The sequence below is a fragment of the Carcharodon carcharias genome, chromosome 18 (assembly GCF_017639515.1).
Source record: "Carcharodon carcharias isolate sCarCar2 chromosome 18, sCarCar2.pri, whole genome shotgun sequence".
NCBI classification, from domain to species: Eukaryota; Metazoa; Chordata; class Chondrichthyes; order Lamniformes; family Lamnidae; genus Carcharodon; species Carcharodon carcharias.
In genome coordinates, this window is record NC_054484.1 from 50865171 (window position 1) to 50892850 (window position 27680).

The window sequence follows — 27680 nt, forward strand, 5'->3', positions numbered from 1 at the left end:
TGACCCCAGATCCACAGCAATGTGGTTGACTCTTAAATGCCCTCTGAACAAGGGCAATCAAGAAAGGGTGAGAAATGCTGGCCAGGGCAGTGACAGCCAAATCCCATGAACAAATAAAAAAAATTCTATTTCTACTATCATCAGCTGCCTTGCATTTCCCTAGATCTAATTCTCTATATCTTGTTGAGTCAATGCTGAGCAATCTTGTGCAGGTACGCTCGCTATGGCTCTATTTATTTCCCATCTCTGGTGGCCCTTGAGAATGTTGAGATGGACCTTCTTCTTGAAACCTTGAGGTACTTCCATAACACTGTAAAATTTGTTTTATTCATCCATGGGATGAGGGCTTTGCTGACTGGGCCAACATTTATTGCCCATCCCTAGTTGCCCTTGAGAAGGTGGTGGTGAGATACCTTCTTGAACCGCTGCAGTCCATGTGGTGTAGGTACACCCACAGTGCTGTTAGGAAGGGAGTTCCAGGATTTTGACCCAACGACAGTGAAGGAACAGCGATATATTTCCAAGTCAGGATGGTGAGTGACTTGGAGGAGAACTTCCAGGCAGTGGTGTTCCCACCTATTTGCTGCCCTTGTCCTTCTAGATGGTAGTGGTCATGGGTTTAGAAGGTGCTGTCTAAGGATCCTTGGTGAATTCCTGCAGTGCAACTTGTAGATGGTACACACTGCTGCTACTGTGCTGTCGGTGGTGGAGGGAGTGAATGTTTGTGGATGTGGTGCCAATCAAGTGGACAGCTTTTTCCTGGATGGTGTCCAGCTTCTCCAGTGTAGTGGGAGCTGCACTCATCCAGGCAAGAGGGGAGTATTCCATTATGCTCCTGACTTGTGCCTTGTAGATGGTGGATAGGCTTTGGGGAGTCAGGAAGTGAGTTACTCATCGCGGGATCCCCAGCCTCCGACCTGGTCTTGTAGCCACAATATTTATATGGCTAGTCCAGTTCAGTTTCTGGTCACTGGTAACCTTCAGGATGTTGATAGTGGGAGATTCAGTGATGGTAATACAATTGAATATCAAGGGGCAATGGTTGGATTCTCTCTTGTTGGAAATGGTCATTGCCTGACACTTTTGTGGCATGAATGTTACTTGCCACTTGTCAGCCCAAACCAGGATATTGTCCAGTTCTTGCTGCATTTGGACATGGACTGCTTCAGAATCTGAGGAGTCGCAAATGGTGTTGAACATTGTGTAATCATCAGTGAACATCCCCACTTCTGACCTTACGATGGAAGGAAGGTCATTGATGAAGCAGCTAAAGATAGTTGAGCCGGGGACACTACCCTGAGGAACTCCTGCAGTCATAGAGTCATAGATGTCTACAGCACAGAAAAAGGCCCTTCAGCCCATCAAGTCTGTGCCGGTCAAACAAGTACATAACTACTCTAATCCCATTTTCCAGCACTAGACCCAGAGCCTTGTATGCCACAGCATCGCAAGTGCATATCCAAATACTTCTTACAAATTACATCATGCAGTGATGTCCTGGAACTGAGATGACTGACCTCCAACAACCACAACCATCTTCCTTTGTGCTAGGTATGACCCCAACCAGCAGAGAGTTTTCCCCCTGATTCCCATTGACTCCAGTTTTGCTACAGCTCCTTGATGCCACGCTTGGTCAAATGCAGCCTTGATATCAAGGGCAGTCACTCCCCCCTCACCTCGGGAGTTCAGTTCTTTTGTCCATGTTTGAACCAAGGCTGTAACGAGGTCAGGGGCTGAGTAGCCCTGGTGGAACCGAAATTGAGTGTCAGTGAGCAGTTTATTACATAAGCAAACTTAGATACATTACTCTCTGTCGCTTCATTTAAGCCTGTTATATAGATAAGAACCCTTGGCAAGCTGCTGCAGTGCATTTTGTAGATGGTATAGAGCGCAGCCACGCTATATTGGTGATGGAGGGAATGAATGGATGGGGTGCCAATCAAGCAGGCTGCTTTGTCCTGGATGGTGCTGTGCCACTTGAGTGCTGTTGGAGCTGCACTTATCCAGGCAAGTGGTGAGCATTCCATCACATGCCTGACTTGTGTCTTGTAGTTGGTGGTCAATGTTTGTTTACCAGGAGACAAATCACTCACCACAGAATTCCAAGCCTCTAACCTTGTTTCCACAAGTGGCTGACTCAGTTAAACATCTGGCCAATGGTAGCTCCAGGATATTGATGGTCGAGGACTCTATGATGATAAAGCTGTTGGCTGCCTAGAGAGTTGTTGGATTGTCTTGTTGGCGATGGTCATTGCCTGGCACTTGTATGAAGCTTGTCTCTCTTGCCACTTATCAGCCCAAACCTGAATGCTGTTCAGGTCTTGCTGCTTACTGGAATGAACCACTTAAGTATTTGAGGAGTTGCAAATGGAATTGAACATTGTGCTATCATTAATAATGATTCCTATTTTCAACCTTAGGATAAAGAAGCTGAAGATGGTTGGACCTAGGACACTGCCCTGAAGAATTCTTGCAGTGATGTCCTAGGGTTGAGATGATTGACCTCCAACAACCACAACCCTCTTCCTTTGTCTTCTTATGATTCCAACCAGTAGAGAGATTTCCCCCTGATTCTCATTGGCTTCAATTTTATGAGGGCTCATTGGTGCCACTCTCAGTCAAAAAGGTTGCTTTGATGGAAGGACAGTCACTCTGATTTCACCTCTAGAATTAAACTCTTTTGCCTATGTTTTGACTAAGGCTGTAATCAGATTCAGAGTTGAGGGCCCTGGCGGAACCAAACTGAGCATCAGCAAGCATGTTATTGCTGCGTATGCGCAACTTGATGGAAGCTGTTGACAACAGTGCTATCACTTTGTCGATAGTTTAGAGCACGCCAATGGGACGGTAGTGAGCAAGACTGGATAACTCTTGTTATCGTGGTCAGTACATGTCTGGGCAATTTTCCACTTTCTCCGGCAGATGCAATGTTGTAGTTGCACTGAAACAGTGTAGCTAGAGGTATAGTCCTAGAGCTCAAGCCTTCAGCACTGTAGCCAGGATGTTGTCGGGTCCATAGTCTCGGCTACATCCTGTACGGTCATCTGTTCTTGATATCACAGGAAGTGAATCGGATTGGCTGAAGTCTAACATTTGTAATGGTACGGATCTCATGAGAAAGTTGAGAATGATCATCCACTTAGTACTTCTTGTTAATGTTGTAATCATTCTACAATGGAACGCATGCCTTAGTTTGTAACTGAGAGCAGTTGCCACCAATTGGGGAAAGATTAGGGAATCATTCCAAAGGCAGAATTTTACCTCGGCGGGTGGACTTGAACCTGACCTGCTCGAGCGTAAAATGACGCACATTGACATTGGGTGTGCGTCCCAATGGCAACGCGCAGTTGCGTGATATTTTGGTCGGTGGGCGCGTACGGGAATTGGCAGCCCAGCCACTGACAATTAAAAGGCCTATTAAGACCATTCAAAAGATAATTAATTAAAATTTTTCTCTGCCCATCCAACCTTACGGTTGACGGGCGGCCAAAAAGGCCAGGCGGCCTTTGCACCTTTTAGCAAACCTCATCCACAGGTGAGATGAGGTTTCCAATAGCAAATGAAAATAAAATAAAACATTTTACATTTCGTTTATAACATGTCCCTTTTATAACATTTTTAAAATCTTTGTTTTGAAAACTGTTCATTAGCTGCCTCAGGGAGCTTTTTCAGTGCGCACTCATGCGCATGCATGAAGTTCACCACTTGCCCCCTCGCCCTCCTCCTCTCCCCCCACCCCCTGCACAAGCATGCTGAGCATTGCTGCTCGTGTTTCATTCTGGGCAGGCCTTAATTGACCCACTAGCCTGAAATCACGGTTCGGCCCCGATTGCGGGCGGCGGTTGGCTTCCTGACCGCCCCTGCCCGATCCACCAAGCCCGCCTGAGAAGGGCAAAATTCTGCCCCAAGTGTATTAAAACCAGTTTACACTGGGTATTGGGGAGGAACAAGGGAGTCGGTGCCTGTACTCTGTGGTCTTGTAAATAAATCGGGATTAAGGAAAAGACTGGCTTCAGATTCATCCTTTCCTCAATGTATGAACAGTGACTTTAGCACTTCTGGCTGAAGATAATTGCAAATATTTTAGCCTTATCTTTTGCATTCAATGATGGGCTTCATCATCATTGAGGCTAGGGATATTTATGGATCCTCCTCCTCCAGTGGTTCTGGGATGGCTAGTTCAATCTGATAATATGTTGCTTCTGCTCTTTAGCATGCACATAGTCCTGTGTTGTCGCTTTATTCGGTTGGTTTTTAAGTATGCCTGGTGCTGTTCCAGGCATGCTCTTCTGTACTTCTCATCGAAGCATGCTTGGTGTTCTGGCTTGATAGTAATGGTGAAGTGAGGGATTTTTAAAAATTCATTTACAGGGTGTGGGTATTGCTGGCTAGGCTATCATTTATTGCCCATCCCTAATTGCCCTTGAGAACGTGGTGGTGAGCTGCCTTCTTGAACCAATGCAGTCCATGTGGTGTAGGTACACTCACAGTGCTGTTAGGGAGGGATTTCTAGGATTTTGACCCAGTGACATGAAGGAACTGTGATATCTTTCCAAATCAGGATGGTGAATGGCTTGGAGAGGGGAACTTCAAGGTGGTGGTGTTCCCATGTGCCTGCTGCCCTTGTCCTTCTAGATAATGGTGGTCATGGGTTTGGAAGGTGCTGCCTAAGGAGCCTTGTTGAGTTTCTGCAGTGCATCTTGTAGATGGTACACACTACTGCCACTGTTCATCAGTGGTGGAGGGAGTGAATATTTGTGGATGGAGTGCCAATCAAGTGGGATGCTTTGTTTTGGATGATGTCAAGCTTCTCGAGTGTTGCTGGAGCTGCACTCATCCAGGCAAGTGGAGAGTATTTCATCACATTCCTGACTTATGCCTTTAGATGGTGGACAGTCTTGGGGGAGTCGGGGTGAGTTACTCACCGCACGATTCCTAGCCTCTGACCTGCTCTTGTAGCCACGGTATTTATATGGCTAGTCCAGTTCAGTTTCTGGACTGTGTCATGCCATGGGTTTACAGATTGTGATGGAATATAATTCTGTTGCTGATGGCCCACAGTGCCTCATGGAGGCCCTGTTTTGAGCTGCTTCATCTGTTTTGAATCCATCCCATTTAGCTTGCTGGTGTGCTACACTACAAGATGGAGCATATCCTCAGGGTGAAGACAGGACGTTTTCTCCACAAAGACAGTGGTGGTGGTTACTCCTACGAAAACCATAATGGACAGTTGCATCCCCGACAGGTCGATTTGCGAGGATGGGGTCAGACAGGTTTTTCGCTCATGTTGATCCCTTCACCATCACCACAAACCCTATCTGGTTGACTATTTCTTCAAAATGTGGCCAGCTTGGCTAGTCTTGGCAATACTGAGCCATTCCTACTGAGGAACATTGAAGTCCTCTCCCCAGAGTACATTTTGTGCCTTTGCTACCCTAAGTGTTTCTTCCAAGTGGTGTTCAACAATGTTAAGCTTCGATTCTGTCCCTTGTTTGAGCGAGGCCTATATTATAGTTACAGTATAATCCCATATGACACCTTATGCTTGCAGCATGCCAACCTTATTTAGCATGCTCTGCAATTTATGTACATGCAGCCCAAGGTCCCCTTAGTCTGGTTTGCATTCCTCTCCTGACTGATCCTCTTGTTTCGAGACCATTCTTTATTTTAATGCTATTTGTCTCTCCCAATCCTCTTTGTATCTTGTTTCTCCCCTCTGAGGCTATATTCTGTTTCCCTTCCCACTGCCAATTAGATTAAACCTTCCCCACACCACTAATTAACCTCTCCTGTGATACTGAAGTAAAAAGTTTAGAGAGTCAGGACAATTTCAAAACACAATACAAGGTCTTGTCATGTACAGTCACAAGTCTGCTTTTTGGTGTCTTGGTCCGTTCAGGACTTTTGCAGGACATTTTTATCCTTCCCTAGTCTCATTGTGGGAATCTGTATTCACCTTAGAATCAAACTTTAAGTCCCCAGAAAGAACACACAGAAACAATTGTACCAGTACTCATCCTCATGTCAGTGCCAGAAAAACAGAAGGTTTACTACTGAGATTTCTCATGATTGCTCTCATGAATGTTCCTCCACTGAGGATCGCAACATTTACCAATGGGCTGCCGATAAGAATACTAGGCAGACTTTCCAGTGGGTATCATAAGGTACACAACATGCAAATTTGACGTAAAGAGAACAGCAAAGGCAACTTACTCGAGCATGAGAGGGCTAATGTTGGATGTTTGCTTAGTCTTCAATTTAGAGTTGTTTCAAATGCTAATCTACCAATGACCCTTGACACAATGTTAAGTAGTTCTTTGTGCAATACTCAAAGGGAAAGACCAACACTACTGCTGGATCTGAGAAGCTCCTATTCAGTTTGGTATAGTGTAACCTCAAATGCTTTCAATTGCACGCTATGAAGTCACTTATCTGAGAAAGACCTTGTGATCCAATCACAACAGGTATGCAAAGGGGCTTGCAATCTTTGCAATATGGACAGGTCCATCTCGGGCTGGTTCAAAGAAGAGTTTTCTGACAATCTTTTGAACCACCCTGGATTTCCTCTTTGGCAAGTTATCCTGATCACCAAATAGTTCACCATTTTCTGTGTGCACAATCGATTGACTACCCCCTTACACCAATGTTGTATCATTCTGTCAGTTTCAAAGTGTATTCCTTTAAATTCCATGTAACAAACTGCACAGTAACTGTAAATCTATTTAAAAAAAACTTGTATTTGTTCAAAGTAAAATTAAATAATTAGTAGAGAAAATAAACTTGAACTTAAAATAAATTATGTGCTTCATTGCCCAGCACTGACAATCCTCACTTTGATCAATTCCAAGTGAAAAAGTTAGATTTTTTGAAAATTTGTGCTATTTTAAAATCTATCCTAATTGTATTTCAGCTTGTAACTACTCAGCATAGACTGAGAATCAAATCTGGATTTTTCCTGATCTATACATTGTATTTTTAATTGGTTTAACAAGTGTTATTTATTTAGCTTTTTTCTACTTTTTTATATATTTACTTTATTTTTATATATTCACTTTTTACCTGTTCACTATGTTAATTTTTTGCATTCATTAAAATGCTAAATTGGTTTTCTTTCTTTGCAACTAAATTGGTGATCAACTGGTACAAATAACTTTTATCTTTCAGCACTTAGTCCGCTACTTGAAGTCTCAGCTACTGAGGTGGAATTCTCTCTTATACAAGGATACAATGATTTAGGAGCTATCGCAGCAGATCCATTTGTTAAGGTACTGTATATCATGATTACTATGAACACTTGCTTTCTTTCTCACTTTCTTAATCCTGTAGGGACATACTCTTTGTTCATTTTTAGAAAAGTTGTATTTTTAATCATTTTTGTAATTTTGTAGACAATTGAGATACAAAGCACTTCCAATAGAGAGATAAAGTGGATGCTAGATTTGAACAGTCAAGAAGATTCAGCCCTCGAAGAAGGTACTTTCAGAATCTTTAACTACAGTGGAAGTCTTAAACCAGGCGAAATACATTGTCTTACAGTTGGCTTTTGTCCACGTAAGTGTTTACAGTAAAATTGGATTAAAAATTTTCTGTAGTAGCTATCTAATATGAGTCAGATTCTGAACTGTGTTAAACAATTAATTCTCTTTCAGAACCACCTAAAATACTTCAGAAGTAGTTGCTGCAGACAGGTTTCATTGCATGTAAATTCATTATTCGTTTTGGTATATATATTGCATTTTTCTTAAGAACCACCATAAATTTGCCTTTAAGGACTACAAAATAGTTCATTCATAGTGCTTGGTATGGTTTTGGTCTAGAGGTATCATGTTTGCTTATTTAACAGAAATGGTAAAATATTACATCAGAACAGTTCAATGAAGTAAACGTTCAGTACAGAGTACTGTCTAGGAGGGAAGACCACGTGGCATCATTACAGCCTGGAACTCTACTACATCCAATATTGACATTGCAAAGGATATACTGACTTACACTTAATTGAATGTCTTTCAACATTGTAGCAGGTTTTACTATTTTCAGCACTCTACACAAGCAATGTACACTCAAGATACCATAAATTGTGCTGTCAAGTATTCGATAGTCCACAATTATTGACTAAGTTTAACACACTGCATCCTGTAGGATTATCTATGACCATAATATTTTAAATGCATGATTCATGTTTCCCTCCCTGCCTTTTTTACATTAATGAAAACAAGTTTATTTCTGATTCAGTTTTCACAACTTAGAGCCATGAATTCTAGAACCATCTTTGTGAATTTCTGAACTCCCTCCATGCATCACTGTCCATTGAAATGTCGGGCTGTGACATTGGGCTCCTTTGTACCACTGGTGCTATGGAAGCTCGGAAGTCACAAAATGCCACAGTGCTTCAGTGCAGCCTATGCAGTGTCCCGTGCTGGGAAAGATCCTAGGGCAAGCGTGCTGTGAGTGCATCAGGATCTCTCAATGTTGGCAAATTGTGACATCAAACAGCCATTCCAGCTGATTTGACACAAGTCTTTAAAATTTGGACTGGGTGTGTCCATTGGCTGTGCTATTCAGTCTCAGCTGAACATTCCCCCCAATCACTATTTAAAAGACAAGCCTCCAACTTGCAGGTGAGATATTTTTGACTTCTGCGACTGAGAAGTTTGTGGAAGTATCATGGAGTTTTTCAAAGTAGTGACTAGATTTGGCAAGAATGTTGCTGCATCCATGCTGGGAGGGCAGAGAACTTGGTGACATTTCCACCCAAAGGCTGCAATAGGTATGGGAGCTGTAGTTGCAGTGCAACTAGGTCTGCAACATGACAGACAAATGAAGCAGAGTTTTCAGATGGGGAAGATTTTGTACAGAAGGAGGAGGAGGATTTTCTACAAAAGACCCTATCCACAAAGGGTTTTCAGGGAGCACTCCTGTTAGCTTCACCTCATCCAGGAACACTGCCTGATGACCTGAGATTCACTAGGGAGGTGGTCACAGAACTGTACCACCTCCTTCAACAGGACGTGTTGCCTCACACCAGGCCAAGGATAGCACTGCCAATAGCTGTCAAGTTCACTGTCTCACTAAACTTCTACTAGAATGGATCATTCCATGTGGGAGTAAGTGACAGTGACATTCAGCAGCAGCTTCCTTCTACTGAGTGTAGCTCCCCTTTAAGATGGGCAGGCAGCCTTCATGAGCTGCAGGTTAGCTGGAACATATGCTAGCCGTGGACTCTGTTACACTCCCTGTTGAGAGTGTAGCTAGTCAGCAGTGTATTTGGTGCTTGTTTGAACACTACAATCAAACAAATGAGGAAGTCTGTTTGCTCCCTGCCTCAAAGGGACAAGTTGTGACCCTGCACCTGAAAACAGGAGGTGACACATTTTTTGTCCTAGATGTTTAAAACAAAGCCCTCTGTGCTAAATATTGTTTTGCCAATGTAGTAAACTGGGTTGTTTCTGCTCTCAATCAATGGCCCTCAAGATAATCATTTTATTATAATACATCTGCTAACCCTTTGCTTCCTTGCCAATTTGCTGAGGTCAATTTCAGTTCTTTCTATTGGCCACAAAGTTGTGTCTCATTCACATTTTACAATATCACTAAAATTACTGTTTTTTATTTCTATGAACACTGTGAACTACAAAGGATCCGGATTAAATTCATGCAAAGTTTCACTGTCAGATAGTTTTTCATTTATTGTCATCTATTGCTTTATATTGCCAAGTATTTTAAATCCAGCTAATTACCTTGCCATGAATTTCAAGAGCCTTAATCTGTTTCAGAAAACTCACATCTGGAACTTTACAAAATGCTTTTTGAAAATCCAAGTAAATTATATCCACTGGGTTACCTTCATTCATTTACCAACTCTCAAAAGAATTGCAGTGGAGTTTTGAAATTCTGACTGTGTTTTTTCTCTTTTGCTGCTGTTAGGCTAAGTGATCATTACCGTTGATCTGTAATTCCTTGTTATTTTGAATACTATTTTAATGTTTGCTATTTTCTCTGTGGAGGATGGTGTTCGGGGTGGGGCGGTTGGGGGCACTGTACTTGGAATATCTGAAAACATTATTTCTGTGCTTGTATACTTTTCAGGGTGCCCAGGCAAATATATGAGTAAAATACCCATGTTTATTAAAGAGGACAGAACCATCCCATATCGAGTAATTACTCTGATTGGCGTTATACACATGCCTAAATTGTTTATTGATCCCCCATTTGTGATACTGAACCCAGTTCCTTTGGGCACAGAGACGTCAGCGACCGTCCAAATCACTTGTTTGGACTACCTAAGGTTTGAGCTTTTCATTTACTCTACTTTCAGCACCAATCATAACCATCGTTAGTATTGTTGTCATACCATCGAGTGCATAAGATGACATAAATACTGCTTTAAAAAAAGACTCGCGATAAGAGACAATCTGAGAATTACTGAAATTTGAAATAAAAGCAGGAATTGCTAGAAATAAATTCAATTAATACTTCAGGGGCAGATGGATGTCAGAACTAAAGTTCATACTTGCGCAGGTTTCCAGCCCACTTAGAGCCAGTGAGGGTGAGAAAGAGATAGGTTAGTGGTAGACATCCCATAGCATCCATCACTAAAGCTGCTGGTTGTCCTGAGGGAGAGATCTGTGGTTTGTGTGAAGGCCTTCCACAGTACCAGAGGGAAGTGAGATGGCACAGGGGAGTGGAAGGCCCGGAACCCAGGCCTAGGCAGTTTTTCACTTCATGGATGCTGACCTGGATCCAATGTTGATGGCAGTGAGGGAGAGGAGGGAGATTTCTTTCTCAGAGGGTGGCAGGAGGAGACCAACACATTGCGCAGCAGGGGCACCTCTCTGTTCAGTGTCATCTTCCTCTACCTCCTTTTTCTCCTCCATCTCTTTTTCTCTTATCTGCTGCTCCTTCCCCAAAGAGCTGTCTCCTTCCAGGGCTTCAATGTCCATACTTCTCTTGGGTGGGCCATGTAATGGATAGCTCAGGAGACCACCACAATAACCAATATCCTTGCAGAAGGGTATTGGAGGATGCCACCTGAATGGTGCAGGTGCCAGAATTGCACCTTTTGAAGCACGATGACCTGCTTAATTCCTCTGCTGAGCAGGTGTCATTGGCTGTATCGCCTCTGTGCCTCTGCCTAGGATCAGTAGCCACATCTTCAAGGGACTTCCATTGTCCTATAGGATCCATCCACACAGTTTGGGGATTAGAGCGAAGATCTGATGCAGCCTGGGCTAGCATAGGATGAAGGTGTCATGGCAGCTGCCAGCAAAGTGAACACACATGAAGAAATTTCTTATTGTGGTTGGGGACCAGTTGAACACTGAGGGACTGAAATCCCTTGCTATTAATGGATCTCATTGGCCAATCATTGGGTGCCTTCCTGGCCACATGGGTGTAATCAGTAATGCCCTGCATCTGGAGTATTCCAATGATGGAGTGAAACCCAATGCCCACAGTCCCTGAGATGCCACTGAGCTCCACAGTTGATCCTTGGAAGGAGCTAGAAGTGAAAAAGTTTAAGGCCACAGTGACTTTGATGACGACTGGCACAGCATGGTGACCAGTGTTGTGAGGTGTATAGTCTTTGGCGATGAGGGTGCAGATGTTTGTGACCATCTGCCTGGCGAGTCACTGTCTCATGTAGCACTGCTTCTTAGTCACCTCTAGGTAGTTTTGTCTTCAATGGTCCATCCTGTGTTGAGTTTTTGGCCTCTATTGGTTTCCTGTCTTTCTTTCCTCGACGGAGCCCTCCTGATGGTAGGGGATCTGGCCTTCCTGAAGAGGGTGTTGCCCCTCATTAGTTACCCTTGTCAGCCATGCCTCCTGCCCTTTAGCCCGTCAGTGCAGGGAAGAATACTGGCTCTGTTCAAAGCCTGGGCGTTGAGTGATCACTGTGCAGTGCTAGGGTCACTCTCTTATCAACTGCCCAGCCCCCCTCCCCCCTCCGCCCCCCCTCCCATTGCCCCACTGACCCACCTATGGGGCCTGGATGATACCGCCATTACTGTCCCCCCATGCTTTCGGTCTGCTTTCAGCTGGTCAGTTTCTGAAGATGCAGGTAAACTGTCTGTCCCTTTAAAATTAAAAGGTCAGCACCTGGCAAGTTCTCAACGAGTTTTTAAACTATGTTAAGTGGCCTCCGTCCAGGGGAAGAGTGTGATTCATGTCCCGCCCCTTTCCCCACACTGCTCATTATTGCCTGTGCTTGGCCTTGTGCCTTGAAATTGACATGCAGCCTCGTGTCAGAATTTTTGGGCTACCGGCCTCTGTTCCCATCGTAAGAGCGCCCGGAAATTTTTTTCTGATAATGCTGTATGGAGTGCCTAATTAAAGGCATCTTTTCTTCTCCATTTCAGTAAATGGAAATGATTGTTTTTGTTATTCCGAGAATTGGCTGACTTAAGGCAGGATTTTCGGGCCCTGCCCGCCACTGGGATCATTCAGTCCTGCCAAAAGCCAAAGGACTTTTGGCTGGGCCGCTGAATCTCCCGCAGCTGGTCCCACCACAATGGGGCCGGAAAATCCTGGCTGTGGTCTAGGCGGGGATCATGGTAAGGCTGCATTCCTACAAAGGAATGTAGATGAGAACTTGTGACTTTCCATCAACCTCTTTAGGAACTCAATGGTCATGAGTTGCATGTTTAAGCTGTAGTTTGCACTCTTCACCTCCTATGGCAGCAGTTTCACACAATTGGGCACAATTCCACATCAGCAAAACTGACTCAGTCTGAGCACAATTTGAGTGTTATTAGACAATTAAGGCCAAGGAGGAAATTTCGGTCTATGGTACCTGCCTTTTACTACAACATTTTCTATGCTGTCAGCTTTAAAAATGATAAGGGATAAAATTTAAATACATCACAGGTGAAGGAGTATACTAATTTATCCAGAATAATGGGTAGGTGGTGGAATTTGATCTCTAAAGCATCGGTAAAAATCCTAGAATATCTGTAATAAATGCTGAATTTGACTTATTGAGTTAGCATAAATCAGTGGCTCTAATGTTATGCTCTCTTTAGTGTAATGCCCTTATTGTTATAAAACAGCATATCCGCTGACTCAGCATTTCTTTTACTGGTAGTTTTGACTAACTAATCATTCAGGGTCCCTGTCTTCATAAGACCTTGTTTGTTTTTGATCTATACATTAACTTTTTTTTTGCCATTTTACTTTGAGCCTGTCAGCACAATGTGATGCTAAAATGCTGAAGGCAAAAGTGTGACAATTTATAAATATTGACATATAAATTATGATTGAAAATTATGGCCAGAATATTGCTGCTGTCATGTGGGGGTGGGCCCAACACACTGACATGCAAAATGAAGCGCGATGACATCGGGCATGCGTCTCGAGGTCATCGCGTGTCATTTAGATATTTCGTTCGGCTGGCACGCACCACAGGCGGCTGTGCGCCCACCGACCTGTCAACAGCCTCCTAAGGCCATTAAAAACCAATTAAACCTGTTACCAACCTTAAGGTTGGCGGGCAGACGAAGAGCCCAAGCGGCCTTCGCATTTTTCAGGAAACCTTATCCACGGGCGGGATAAGCTTTCCTAAAGGTTTAGTAAAATAATTAAATACATTTTGCTAACTGTACAAACATGTCCCAACTCGTGTGTCACATGAGGGGACATATTTAAATAATTTTTCAGATCCTTTATTCAAGATTTCCATTACCAACTTAATCTCCCTGAGGCAGCTCTGTGCCTCAGGTGAGATTTTTGTGCACTTTCGCACACATACGCAAAAGAGCGCAGGCTCCGACTCTCCCTCCTCCCCCCGCTGCACAGGTAGCGCTGGTCGTGCATCACGCTGGGCAGGCCTTAATTGGCCCGTCCACGTAAAATGGTGCCACACAGCCAGTCGTGGGTGGCTATTGGCTCCATGCCCGCCCCCACCCAACCTAGGTAGGATACAGGACTAATACGAGAAGTGAATATCATGTATATTGCCTTTAATGTAGGTTTTTACATACACTTCCCATGTGCAATGCCATGATATGGGATAGGTCGAACTCCTATGCCATTGCATATGGACCCAAAGAGTCAATGATGCCACTCCTGTTTTCAGATGCAAAGTGGGTATCTAAGGATTCAGTCTGGCATGCCAGCTCATTACAAGTGGAAATATGGCACCTGCCAAATTATGAAAGGCAGAAAAAGAGGCTCATGCCTGAGACAGGGATAAGGAACTCTGCATATGTAAATAGAGAGCCTAACACCTGTTTCAGAACCCGTATACAAAATTGATCTGGCCAGATTCAGAAAAATATGGTGCATGTGCTTCCTGTTAAGTAGCTCTTAATGGGGGCCCAGCAGGGTTTAAAAAACTGAATGTGAAATGGTGAGGTGCAGGATTGCTTTTCATGGTTCAGTGCTGAAGACTGTTGTTGCCCATTGATCGACTCCTCCCTCCCATTCGTTTTCTCCCCTCAGTTTCTTCTCTCCTTCCCCATTACTTCCCCACCATGTCCTGGTCAGGTTCCATCTGTCCCAATTGTTTTCCTGGTTTCCTGATTGATTGTCACCCTCCCAATTACTCCCCCACCCCTCAATCATTTTCATCTCACCCAATTGTACTCCTGCTTTCCTGGTTGCCTCTTCTCTCCTGATCACTCCCTGCCATAACTTGCCTGATGGCTGCAGTCGGCAACACATGGAAGGTTACAATCCCTGTGTCAGGGTTCAGCTTCTGAAGCTTTATGCTTTACTTCTGCTTTTCTGAATTCCATGTTTGGATAATGATTTTGAAATTGACTGCTATCTCTCCTTCCTGTATGTCAGTGAAAGGAAATATATTTTGAGCTCATCAAGATAACTAACTGTTATTTGTTGGACAATTGAATAATTATGTTGAAGTGAGGGAAATATTCTCAGTAAGCATGTCTATATATTCTAAGGTTATCAAATTTGAATTTGTACGAATTTCATGACCTTGGATATTCCAAAGCATTTTATAGTCATTGAAGTACTTCTAAACTCAGATAAACAAGTTTAGCACTATATTTATTATTCCTGCTGCTTAGCTGTGAGTCAACTTACTTTAACTCACCTGTTGAAGTAATTTAGTCAGAAATGTTAAAGAACTTATGACTTAAATCTTAAAGGAAAATTATCATTTATTGCCTATGGAATCCTTTAATATTGCAAAATTAAAAAAGTTGATTTGGTTCCAGTGACTGCACACTCCAAACTGAAACCCCAGAAGTGGAAACTCAAGATGGGAATTGGATTAAGCCTTTGTCTTGTCAGTTCCCTGAAGGTTCGTGTTTGCCGTTTCAGAGTGAGACCATCAAAAGCATAACATGCCGCATTACCTTCTGTTCAATCCACCCAATTTCAATATCAATCAATGTCACATTCATTGATCAGGACAAGAAAAGGTAACAAACGTCAGTGTGTAGATAAATTTTGAAGTGCACTAATGTGTAAGAGTTGTTGGATTTAATCTACGTAAATTAAATGATAAAGGAAACATTGTTTCAGGAAATGAAATAGTAATAAAACACTTTCTTTACTTTACAAAATGGAACTGTTAAGAAACAATTTGGGTGTCTCAGTTAGATTCGTATATACCTATCACTTATATGGACTCTGCTGTATTTTGTGGTAATTATAAAAGTTGAATGGACTTCAAAGAAGTCATATATGAAGAACAGAACCCATATCAATTTTTGGATGACAGGACCTCATTTTGTATTGTTTAGCTTTGTGAATTTTATCCTCTTGTTTCAGGCAATCAAACCTGTTCTGCTTTAGGATTCCCTCAACTCCAATACATAAGTGAAGTGTGTACAGGAGGAAATTTATTTCATTTCTTAGCAAATACTTCAAAGAATAAATAACTTGAAGGTTGCCCAAAGCCTGAATGTTATTGTCTCAACACTGCTCCAGATATCAAACTTCTGCTGATGGCTTTGCAAAATGGCTATTGCATCTCCTGGGAATGGGTGGGCAGTGGTGGTGGGACAAGGAGAGAGGGGCTGGGTATTGTGGGTATATGGCAGATTATTTGGAATGTAATGTCTGCAGTGCTATCCTGTAGTCCCCATATACTTCCTTTATAACCATTTAGGGCCAGTCTGTCAGATGTCTGTGAAACATAGGAAGACACTAATTCACAGTACATAGAATTACAAGAACAGGAGTAGGTTGTTCAGTCCCTCAAACCTGTTCTACGATTCAGGTAGATAAAAGCTAAATCTATACCTCATCTCCATTTACCTAGCTTTGCTTCATATTCCTTAACACCTTTACCTAAGAAACATCTCGCATTTAAAATTTCCATTGCATCATCTATAACCTTTTGGGAGTAGTTACAGATTTGTGTGAAAGTGCTTTACCCAAGTTGGATAAGAAGTGCAGGCCTAATTATTAAAAGTTTTCTTTTAACAGTTTCATTTATTGCATAATGCTGGTGATAAACTGTACCATTATCCTGGCATAGGTTCAAGTTACCAATCTCAGCATCTGCAGATAATTGCCTGTTGACTACATATAGATATATAGCCCTTCACAATACAGACCAACAAATTGTCCTCAAAACTGGTAAGTGTTCATAAAGTTACACTTTTATATTATGAAATTATTTCGTTGTAGTTGATTTAAAATGCAATTTACATTAGGCTGAATCAAAAACTGACCCTTCCTACAATGAACATATTTAAGTGGTGCAAATTCTGTATACCTACTTTATGCATATTGGTTACAAAGAATGTGTAGGATGTGCATACCTAATTTTATTGGGACAAAACTTGGTTTTATTTTATTTTTCAAGTTGTCCTTGCTTGTGACTTGTTCACACACCATGCTTATCCTTGACGATAACTGCAATCAAAAGACCTTGCTCTTATTTTGTTATGATACATTACTTAAACAATAGCAACTTGTATTTATATAGCACCTTTAACAAAGCAAAACATCCCAAGAGTGTTATGAAAAAAAATTGACAGCTAGCTGCATAAGGAAATATTAGGCCTCATGACCAAAAGCTTGGTCAATGGGCTAGGTTTTGTGGGGTACCTTAAAGGAGGCAAAAGAGATAGAAAATAGAGAGGTTTAGAGAGAGAATTCCAAAGCTTAAGGCCTTGGTAGCTGAAGGCATGATAAAGATAGACACGGAAGTTTCAGGAAAAGTAAGCTGATGAGTTTTTAATGGTATTAGAGTTAAATTAAATTACTGTTCTGATGAAAGGTCACAACTTTAGTTATCTTTCTTCAATGTTGCCTGACCTGCTGAGTGTTTTCAGCATGTCCTGATGTCATTTAGGATTCCAGCATAAGCAGTATTTTGCTTCTTGTTAAATTAAATTTTCTTTGATATTTCAACAAAAATATCTCTTGAAACAGTATATTCCCTTTATGGAACTCATATTTAACTCCATGTAATTATTGATCTATACCTTGATAATTTAATATGGTGCAATATTATAAAGTTACTGCTTTTACATAACAAGTGAGAAAATCAACTATTCCCTTATTTCCCATGAGTTAATACATTCCACAAAACATGTTTATGTCACTTTTAAAACTCCCTCTTTGATATCAGGATGTTTTACATCTGTATTATTTCCAACAAAATACGTTACTCAAGTAATTTCAGAGATTACAACCCAGAAAAGTTCTGAACAGCATTGATAAAGATCAACCTTTGATAATTCCAACACTTATACAATTTTTAGCATAGTTAGTTAATCAATCTATGTCCATTGCAATCAATCCATCAGCTACACAAAAGAAATATGCACTAGCAAATGAACAAAAATGGAAAGTTCTGGAAATGGTGCTAGAAATTTGCCCATGCATATTTTTGAGATTGGGGCTGGTGATTTATGACCTGCCCACCCTTGTTTTATTTTTATTTATTTGTCCATGGGATGTGGGCATCACTGGCTAGGCCAGCATTTATTGCCCATTCCTAATTGCCCTTGAGAAGGTGGTGATGTGCTACCTTCTTGAACCGTTGCAGTCCATGTGTTGTAGGAACATCCACAGTGCTGTTAGGAAGGGAGTTCCAGGATTTTGACACAAAGGCCTAGAGGGAGGCAGAATTATGCGCACATGGCAAATGGTGCAGCCAAACTGTTCTTCCTAAGAGGTAGAAGGCTAAGAGGGGAATTGAGGAGAAATGTTTTCACCCAGAGGGTGGTGGGAGTCTGGAACTCACTGTCTGAAAGGGAGGTTGAGTCAGGAACTCTCATAACATTTAAGAAGTAATTAGATATTCACGTGTTGCCACAGCCTTCGGGCTATGGGCCAAACGCTGGAAAAATGGAATTAGTGTAATCAGATCTCTGTTGACCGGCGTGGACATGATGGGCCAAATAGCCTCCTTCTGTGTTGTAAATGTCTATTAGTCTATTAAAGATAGTCTCTCCCTTGTAAAGTGATGCAGCACTGAATCACAGGAAGCTGAATGCCTTTGCTGCAATCTGAGGAAGGAAAATGAAATACTGAGCAGAGTGAGGGCACCTACATTGGATGCAGTGCTGGAGGCCTTAATAGAGGTGGACCAAAAGAGCGATGCCATAGTTACATTGGAGGCCAGGCCATCAAGGACAACTCTCAGAAGGGATTTGAAGCAATGACCAGGGAGGTCAATTCCTGCCGTTTGACCCTGAAGAACTGGCAGCAGTGGCACAAGAAAATTAATGACTTCACATGTGTGGTTTAGGTCAATGGATGCATTTTCACATCTCCAACCAACAGAGTACAAGCCTCTGATGCTGCTCAATGGGCCACACCACCAACACCCAGCTATCAGCATCACACATATTTCAACAATGCCAGCTTCATATCCAGCTCCTGCTGCCTCCACATACCTCAAGCTATTCAGCTTTGGCAGGCACATCACCCAAACACAGTGCAACACAATCGCTGTTATTCTGTCCTCTCTGTTGCAAGGCACGGAGGTATAAAATAGGAGGGAGCAGAACAGAATCGGTGGGGACCAGGAATCCTTTTTTTTTTATTCATTCACGGGATGTGGGCATCACTGGCTAAGTCAGCATTTATTGCCCTATCCCTAATTGCCTTTGAGAAGGTGGTGGTGAGCTGCTTTCTTGAACTGCTGCAGTCCATGTGGTGCAGGTACACCCACAGTGCTGTAAGGAAGGGGGTTCCAGGATTTTGACCCAGTGACAGTGAAGAAATGGCAATATTTTTCCAAGTCAGCATGGTGACTGGCTTGGAGGGGAACTTCCAGATGGTGGTGTTCCCATGTGTCTGCAGCACTTGTCCTTCTAGATGGTAGTGATCGTAGGTTTGGAAGGTGCTGCCTAAGGAGCCTTGGTGAGTTCCTGCAATGCATCTGATAAATGGTACACACTGCTGGCGGTAGTGGAGTGAGTGAGTGTTTGTGGACGGGATGCCAATCAAGTGGGATGCTTTGTCCTGGATGGTGCCAAACTTCTTGAGCGTTGTTGGAACTGCACTCACCCAAGCAAGTGGGGAGTATTCCACCACACTCCTGATTTGTGCCTTGTAGTTGGTGGACAGGCTTTGGGAAGTCAGGAGGTGAGTTACTCACCACAGGATTCCTAGTCTCTGACCTGCTCTTGTAGCCACAGTATTTATATGGCTAGTCCAGTTTCTGGCCAATAGTAACCCCCAGAATGTTGATAGTGGGGGATTCAGTAATGAAAATGCCATTGAATGTCAAGGACAGCTGGTTAGATTCTCTCTTGTTGGAGATGGTCATTGCCTGGCACTTGAGTGGTGCAAATGCTACTTGCCACAAGTCAGCCCAAGTCTGGATAGTGTCCATCTCTTGCTGCATTTGGACATGGCCTGCTTCAGTATCTGAGGAGTCGAGAATGGTGCTGAACATTGTGCAGTCATCAGCGAACATCCTCACTTCTGACCTTAAGATGGAAGGAAAGTCATTGATGAAGCAGCCGAAGATGGTTGGGCCTAGAACACTACCCTGAGAAACTCTTGCAGTGATGTCCTGGAACTGAGATGATTGACCTCCAACAACAACTGTCTTCCTTTGTTTTAGGTATGACTCCAACCAGTGGAGAGTTTCCCCCCTGATTGCCATTGACTCCAGTTTTGCTAGGGCACCTTGATGCTACACTCGGTCAAATGCTGCCTTGGTGTCAAGGGCAGTCACTCTCACCTCACCTCTGGAGTTCATCTCTTTTGTCCGTGTTTTGACCAAGGCTGCAATGAGGTCAGGAGCTTTGGCAGAACCCAAAATGAGCATCACTGAGCCTATTGCTAAGCAAATGCCACTTGATAGCACTGTTGATGACCCTTTCCATCACTTTATTGATGATGAAGAGTAGACTGATGGGGCGCTAATTGGTTGGGTTGGATTTGTCCTGCTTTTTGTGTACAGGGCATCCCTGGACAATTTGCCACATTGCCGGGTAGATGATAGTGTTGTAACTGTACTGGAACATCTTGGCTAGGGGCATCTAGCATCTCCTGAACCTGAAGGAGATGGCTTCAGCATCATGAGGCTGGCTGGGACATAGCCAGTGACATCTGGACATTGCTGAGAACATTAATAATAATGGTATTTTTGTACCTTAAGCCCCTTTTCAATATCTAGCTTACCCTCCTGATGCTACCTGGCAGAATGAGTGCGCTGTATATGGTGTGACATGGACCTCTTGCTCTCCTCTCAAACCCTGTTCCTGCACCCCAACTTTCCCTTTTGTGATTTATTTCTTTCACCTAAGAGCTCTCTGTCCACCCACAGGAGTTCCAGGAAGAAGGAGAAAAGCAACAGCACAGCACTGATGAAAAGGCCTCATCATTGATCTAATACTTGCAGCCACCAGCTAGATACTGGCATTGCACATCCCTCAGAGACAAGTATAGAACTGGAATCTGCACCTGGATTTGAATTTACATTGAGATGCTGGGTGCATTGGCTGGTGTTCCAGGCAGCCTCCTGTCACTGTCAATAAACATTAATGAACCTGGCTCCAATTTTGAGAAGGCATTGTGTAAAGCTTGCTACCTCTGTTGCCTCTATTCTATTTGCCTGACATTCTTTTGACCCCATACCTATTGCAAGCTTTGTGTGGACAGGTCATGTAATCCTCTTCCCTCCCTCTGAGGATTCAGCAAATCTCTTTGCCAAATCCAATAACTCAGGGGATGGTAGCATAGTTGTAATGCTACTGGCTAGTGAGGAAAAAAAACCTGTACTAATACGCTGGAGACATGATTTCAAATCCCACCATGTTGGCTAGAGGAATTTTAATTCAATTAGTTAATACATCTGAAATAAAAAGCTAATCTCAGTAATGATGATCGTGAACTTCCGGATTGTCATTAAAAAGCTATATAGTTCATTAATGCCCTTCAGTGAAGGAAACCTGGCCTTTATGTGACTCCAGACCCTAAGCAATGTGATTGACTCTTAACTCTCATCTGAAATGGCCTATCAAACCATTACAGAAAATAGTCACTTGGTAGTACAGAAATTGAGTATTTCTTTAAAAAAAGAGACACTGTTGAAGCTTTTTGTCTTGCACTAATCAGGATGGACGCAATAATGCCAAATTTCCATTCCCCAAGTAAACTGTGAGCTCTTCCTGATGCTAGAATAAACAATGAATGAGCTGTTGCTAATAATGTTTTGTGTTCTATGCAGCAAATAATTCAAGCAAGTATGACAGCATTGGAAAAGTCCTTCTACAGCCCTATTATACCCCTGCAACTTCCTCACGCAGTACATCTACTATCACAAAATTCTCTCCTTCCACTTCTTTGTTTGAAGAATCTATTTCAGGTGAACTGCCATCTTTCTACTCATATTGACTATAAACTTGTCTAACTTTCGATTTCGTGTTTGACCTGGACTGACAAAAAATGGTAAAATTTGATCGGCCCCTTACACAGGTATCCAAATAGGACATGGCCAAGACCAAGGATTGGGTCTGGGGAACCCCTCTCACCCTTCCCAGTGGAGGACACATGTTGTATTTTCTGGTTGCATTGGGCAGGCAGATTCTGGAGTTGCATCTGCAGTGTCCCATGTTGATTAGAAGTCTTCCCATTGATACTGCCCATTCTATCTAAGCAGCATTGGGGGTGCTGGCAGTTGAAAATAACTGCTAGAACTGCAAGTTGTGTATTTTCATAACTATTCATAGCTATTTTCATAATTTGCTTTGGCTGCAGAGCAAATAACTGGCGGGGGTAGGAGAGATGCAATTGAGAAGAGGCAGCCGAACCATCACTAGGATCCTTATTGGAGGGACACTGGTTCCTGAGAAAATGTGGATAAAGTATACACCTTCTACCTCTCTTAGGCTTTTTAAAAAATATAGGACCAGAATCCTGCCATTCATTCGCTATTAATAGAGACTTGGGGAAGTATGAAGTTGTCTTGCATTGAATGTTACTGAACATTGTAATGTATTTTATGATGGCATGAGATGGTTCATTAAGAAAACCACTGACATTTTATCTAATTTATTATATATGCCAACTTTATTCATGATTAGGCCTTAGTCACCAAATGCTCCTGGACTACTGTGATAAAAATGACAGGATCATAAACAGCTTTCCACATGTCACAAAACTCTTGATTTGAAAAGAGGAATGTTCAGTATCTGGAAGTTTTTGATTTATTCACCTGTCCCGCTATTGTGCATATTCTTAAATTTAGTCAGTGGTCGGATTGAGCATGGGATTTTTTGAGCATTTGTTCAGTCATTAAGCATAATCCTGTCCATTTTCTTTCATTTTTATTGATGTCAACTTTCTGGTTATGCTAATTTTAGTTATTTTTATCGTTAACCATTGGTGCTTGGCATTGTTGCTTTTATATATTATCTGCAGTTTAAAATTATTCTATTTTTCCTTGGCTTGTGAAAGGAGATATTGAATTTAAATTTAGTATTTCATGATTGTTGCATACTAAACCAGTTAAGCTGCATTTGTAAAACTAACTTCTGCTTTCTTAAAAAATAATATGTTTCCATATTGTTGATATATGAAGTAAACATCTTCACTTTGTGGGCACTTGAAATTCATATCTTCTTTATTGCAGATACTTGTGAAAGTGGAGATTCCAAAGTAGGAAAGAAGGATACAGAGGACGAAGATCATGTTTTAGGCATAAAGAACAATTTGGGAGAGCTGTTGTTTTCTGCCGAGAATATTACCGAAGATATTTTCTATCAAAAGGTTCTAACTACTGTACAGACTTGGTTCACCCTCTTTGGTTGTTTGAATGGTATGAATCCTATTTCTATCCCAGAGTCACTGAGAAGGTAAGTACAGCAAATGATAAAATCAAGTGGTTATAAAGAACTATGATTTTTCAATAATATGATCAATATTTGGATATTTTTGTTTAAACTTTGAGCAAGAAAGAACATGTTTTTATAAAGCACATTTCACCACATAAGGCTGTCCCAAAGCATTTCATAGCCAATGAAGAATTCACTGGTGCAGTGTAAGGAAATGAGGTAGCCTATTTGCACAAAGCAAGATTCCATGAACTGCAATTAAATATATGACCAGATAAGCGATGTAGACTGAGGGATAAATGGTGGTAAGGATGCCACCCTGCTCTTCTTTGTTTAGTGCCTTGGGATATTTGACAACCATATGAGAGGGAAGAGAAGACCTGCATCTCATCTAAAAGGCTGCATGTCAAATAGTGCACTGAGATGTCAGCCTAGATTATGGGCTGGATTTTCTGATGGTGTCAGGACCACAAAGTTGGGCCCATATCAGATCTTGAGACCACTCCTGTCATCAGGGCAACCTTTTGGGGAGTGGCCTCCTTATTGGCCACCTTTGTGCTTGCCATCCTACTGAGGCAGACAGGTGAGCATAAGGTTAGGACACGTCAACATGGATGCACCCTCGGCTACCTGCCTAGAAGTGATCAATTAAAGATGCCCATAATCAGTAGAGCCATCGGGTTAGAGGGGAAATCCCTCAACAGGGCTTTATTTGATGGGTCTCTGACCTTTCATCCCCATGGCCCTGTTATTGGTGCATGGAACCTCCAGCTCACATGACCTTTGGCTTGCTAAATTGATTGAGATGCTGGCCTCCATGGTGCAAACTGGCCCATGGTGGGGCCTTAATTGCTCTACTGCCTGCATGCCAAACCTGTCTTCATGGAACCAGGAAAATTCAGCTTTGAGTTTGAACCCACAATCTTCTGGCTCAGACGTAAGCGTACTACCACTTAGCCAAAGCTGCCACCTGAAGATGGAGTACTAGCTTGAAAATGTCATAAGAGCTGACATCAGTGCAAACAGTCATCTGAGGGAATTTGAGTCTCAACTATTTGTATTAATTTAGCTTAGCACAATGCTACAAGAGTAAGCACACTATATAAATGAAAGTTGTTTAAAGAATGATACAGCATTGAAAGTGTCTGTGCTTGCTCATTGAAAGTGCATTAAAATGCTCCCATTTCTGATTCTTTTGTCAGTTGTCTTAAAATCTGTGTCCTCTGGTTATCGATCCCCTTGCCAGTGGAAATAATTTCTCCCTATTCGCTCTATCAAAACTCCTCATAATTTTGAATACCTGGAGTAAATCTCCTCCTAACCTTCTCTGCTCTCAGGAGAACAAACCCAGTTTCTCCAGTCTGTCTGTATTACTGGAGTCCCCAATCCCTGGTACCATTCTAGTAAATTTCCTCTGCACCATCTCCAAGGTTTTGACATCCTTCCAAAATCAGGTGTCCAGAATTGAAGCCTAACCAATTATTTGTAATGTTTTAACCTAACTTCCTTGCTTTTGCATACTGCTCCTCTATTTATAAAATATAAAACTTGTACTTTTTATAAAATTAAATATTGGGAAGATGGACGGCATTGTTTTCATTCCCTAGGAGCTCATCTGCTCCTGAAACCTTCAGCCATGCCTTTGTTGCCTCTAAAATTGACTTGCTCCTAGCCAGCCTCCCACGTTCTATTCTCTGTAAACTGAGGTCAACCCAAACTCTGCTGCCTATTCTCTAACTCACTCTAAGTCTCTTTCATCCATCACCTCTTCATTTGGACAGTTCAGCATCAGTTAGTTGATCCTTGACATTCACGGAGTGTGACATGCAGAAAAGAAACATGCAGAAAAAAATGTCAAAGGTATACAGAATAGAGGGAATGCAGATAAGGAGAGACGTATGCAAAAGGTGAGAAAATGAGAAGGAGTTGGAGACAAACCTAGAGATAAAGATAACAGCAGAAGCATGTACGAAGTACTAAGAGGAAGAGACAGAAAGATTAAAATAACGGAAGGCAAAGACAAAGAAAACGAGACCAAAAGTTAGATAATTACAGGAAGAAAGACCTCTTTTTCTAATCTTTATATGTATAATACAAGCAGAGTACCTCAAAACCAGCTACCCAGAAACCAGTGATGTCTGAAAACCACATGTTTTTATAGAGCCGTAACTTGCAAGCTCCCCAGTGCGGATTGGTGGCGGGCAGGGTAGTGGTGGGGGGTACCCCAAAGATGAGCTGGGGAAACCGTCTCAGAACTTCATAGGTAAGTATTTGGACAGCAATTGCCCAGAAGTGCAAACTTTGGATAGTTCTGACAGGGTTGCAGCAATAGGGTTGCAGGGGAGGCGATGGCAGTGTGGTTTTGTTGCTGGACTAGTAATCCAGAGACCCAGGGTAATGCTCTGGGACCTGGGTTCAAATCCTGCCATGGCAGATGGTGGAACTTGAATTCAATAAAAATCTGGAATTAAAAGTCTAATGATGACCATGAAACTTTTGTCGATTGTTATAACCAGATTGTTATCTGGTTCACTAATGCCCTTTAGGGAAGGAAATCTGCTGTCCTTGCCTGGCCTGACCTATGTGTGACTCCAGACCCACAGCAATGTGGTTGGCTCTTAAATGCCCTCTGAGCAAGGGCAGTTAGGGATAGGTAATAAATGCTGGCCTAGCCAGCGACATCCACATCCAATGAATAAAAAAAAGCTACCCAGAAAATGTTAGAGTTAAAACCTCTTCTAAGTTCTAGGTAACAATTGTAAAGACCTAGACCAATACTCCCCCAACATCCATGACTCCCCCAGGGGATTTCCCCACCCCTGACTAACCACCAGCCACCCCCCCCCCCCCCCCCCCCCCCCCCCCCCCCCCACCTTCACCCACTGGATTCCCTGCACCCACAGGACTCCTCAACTGACCCCACCCTCCCCCCGGGGCCCCGATTCTTACTCCCAACCCGACCCGACCATTCACCCCCGAGATCCGACCAGACCCCCACGCCCCCAATGTCCAACCCCCCTGAAATTCCGACCACCTCCACCCCTCCCGAATGTGCGACCCCCCCACCCACCCCCCCCCACCCCCCCACACCCCCTCCTGATGTCTGAAACCCTTCCTCCATCCCCACCTGACCAACAAACACTCCCAACCTGCAAATCCATTTACCTTCTCCCTGGCCTGTCAATTTCAATCGGTCCTTTAAACTTACCTGCTTTATCACAGGTAATGAAGACAGTCTATCTTCTGATTTAGGATAAGCAATATCACAGGAGATGTGCTAGGATAATCTAAAGGGTTGTAAGTTTAGAGCCATGGATTAAAATAGGAAACTGATAGTAACAATGAAGTAAGGCAACTTCAGAATGACTGTGTATCTGAAAGTAAAATTTCTTCTAAATGCAGCACAAAGCAGATTGGTAGAGACACAAACACAATTTATGACATGCTGAACCACCTTAGTGGCCAGTGGTTGCCAGGGTTTACTGGAAAGCAGCCATTGCTCAGTGCCCCAATGGAACGCTTACTACAGCTGCACTGGCAATATTCAACACTCCTCACCTTCCTAAGGTAAGCGAAAATATTTCCACATTGCTATGTGCTTGCTTTACTATTTGAAGGCATTATAATTTTGGGTTTCAAATTTCCTTTCAAGTTCTGAATCCCTCATAAGGAGACTATAAGGCAGGAATTTCTCGTAGCTGCTCTCACTCCACTGCTACAAAAGCAAAATACTGTGGATGCTGGAAATCTGAAATAAAGACAGAAAATGTTAGAAATACTTAGCAGGTCGGGTAGCATTTTTGAAGAGAGAAGTTTGATAGCCGGCAGAATTTAATGGTAATTGCAGGGGCTTGTCCACCAGCAGGAAAACCAGTGGCAATCCTGCCATTGCTGTTTCTGGAAAGCCATGAGATTTAATCCTAATCGGGCACCACATCTAGCTTCCCGACTCTTTGTGGGGGGGAGGGAAGAATCCACCCCACCACCCCCCCCACCCCCCCACTCCACTGAAGCTGGCAGCTCTCCAGTACTTGCAACACCAGTGTTAGCAGTGGCCACTATCAGTACTGTAATGCAGCCTAGGCAGAGGATCAGTGATTGAGCACCAGGAATAAGGTGGTGGGGTAAGTTCGCCAGGGCCAGACAGGGAGGCCCCGGTGAGGGGGGAGGTGGAGAGGGTTTGATTTGAAGGTCAGAGGGGAGAGGTGTCATTCTGGGCCACTCCATTCTCTTTGGCTACCTCCATTAGGCATGAAGCGTCTCTTAGAGGGATCCTAAGGGTATTCCTGCCCTAAGGCCTGCATGGCAAAGATCCCACCTGCTGCTGGTTAAATACCTTTGGTGGTGGGCTAAGGCCCTTTAATTTCCTTCAGTTAGCTTCCACGTGGGTAGGCCATCCTTGAGTCTTCCTAGCCTGAACTTAATTGGAAGGAGGCAGGAAAGCAGTGGAATCACCATCCCATTCCG

At 42.8% G+C, this 27680-nt stretch overlaps 1 protein-coding gene across 1 annotated transcript in view; it reads left to right on the forward strand.

The window, feature by feature from the left end:
• LOC121290452 (cilia- and flagella-associated protein 47-like) overlaps positions 1–27680 on the forward strand; it is a 661534-nt gene that overhangs the window by 145650 nt on the left and 488204 nt on the right. Inside the window, 8 exon segments of the mRNA XM_041210889.1 lie at positions 7165–7265; positions 7389–7551; positions 10087–10285; positions 16445–16545; positions 21608–21745; positions 23012–23260; positions 25375–25378; positions 26616–26780. Coding sequence (XP_041066823.1) covers positions 7165–7265; positions 7389–7551; positions 10087–10285; positions 16445–16545; positions 21608–21745; positions 23012–23260; positions 25375–25378; positions 26616–26780 — 1120 coding nt within the window.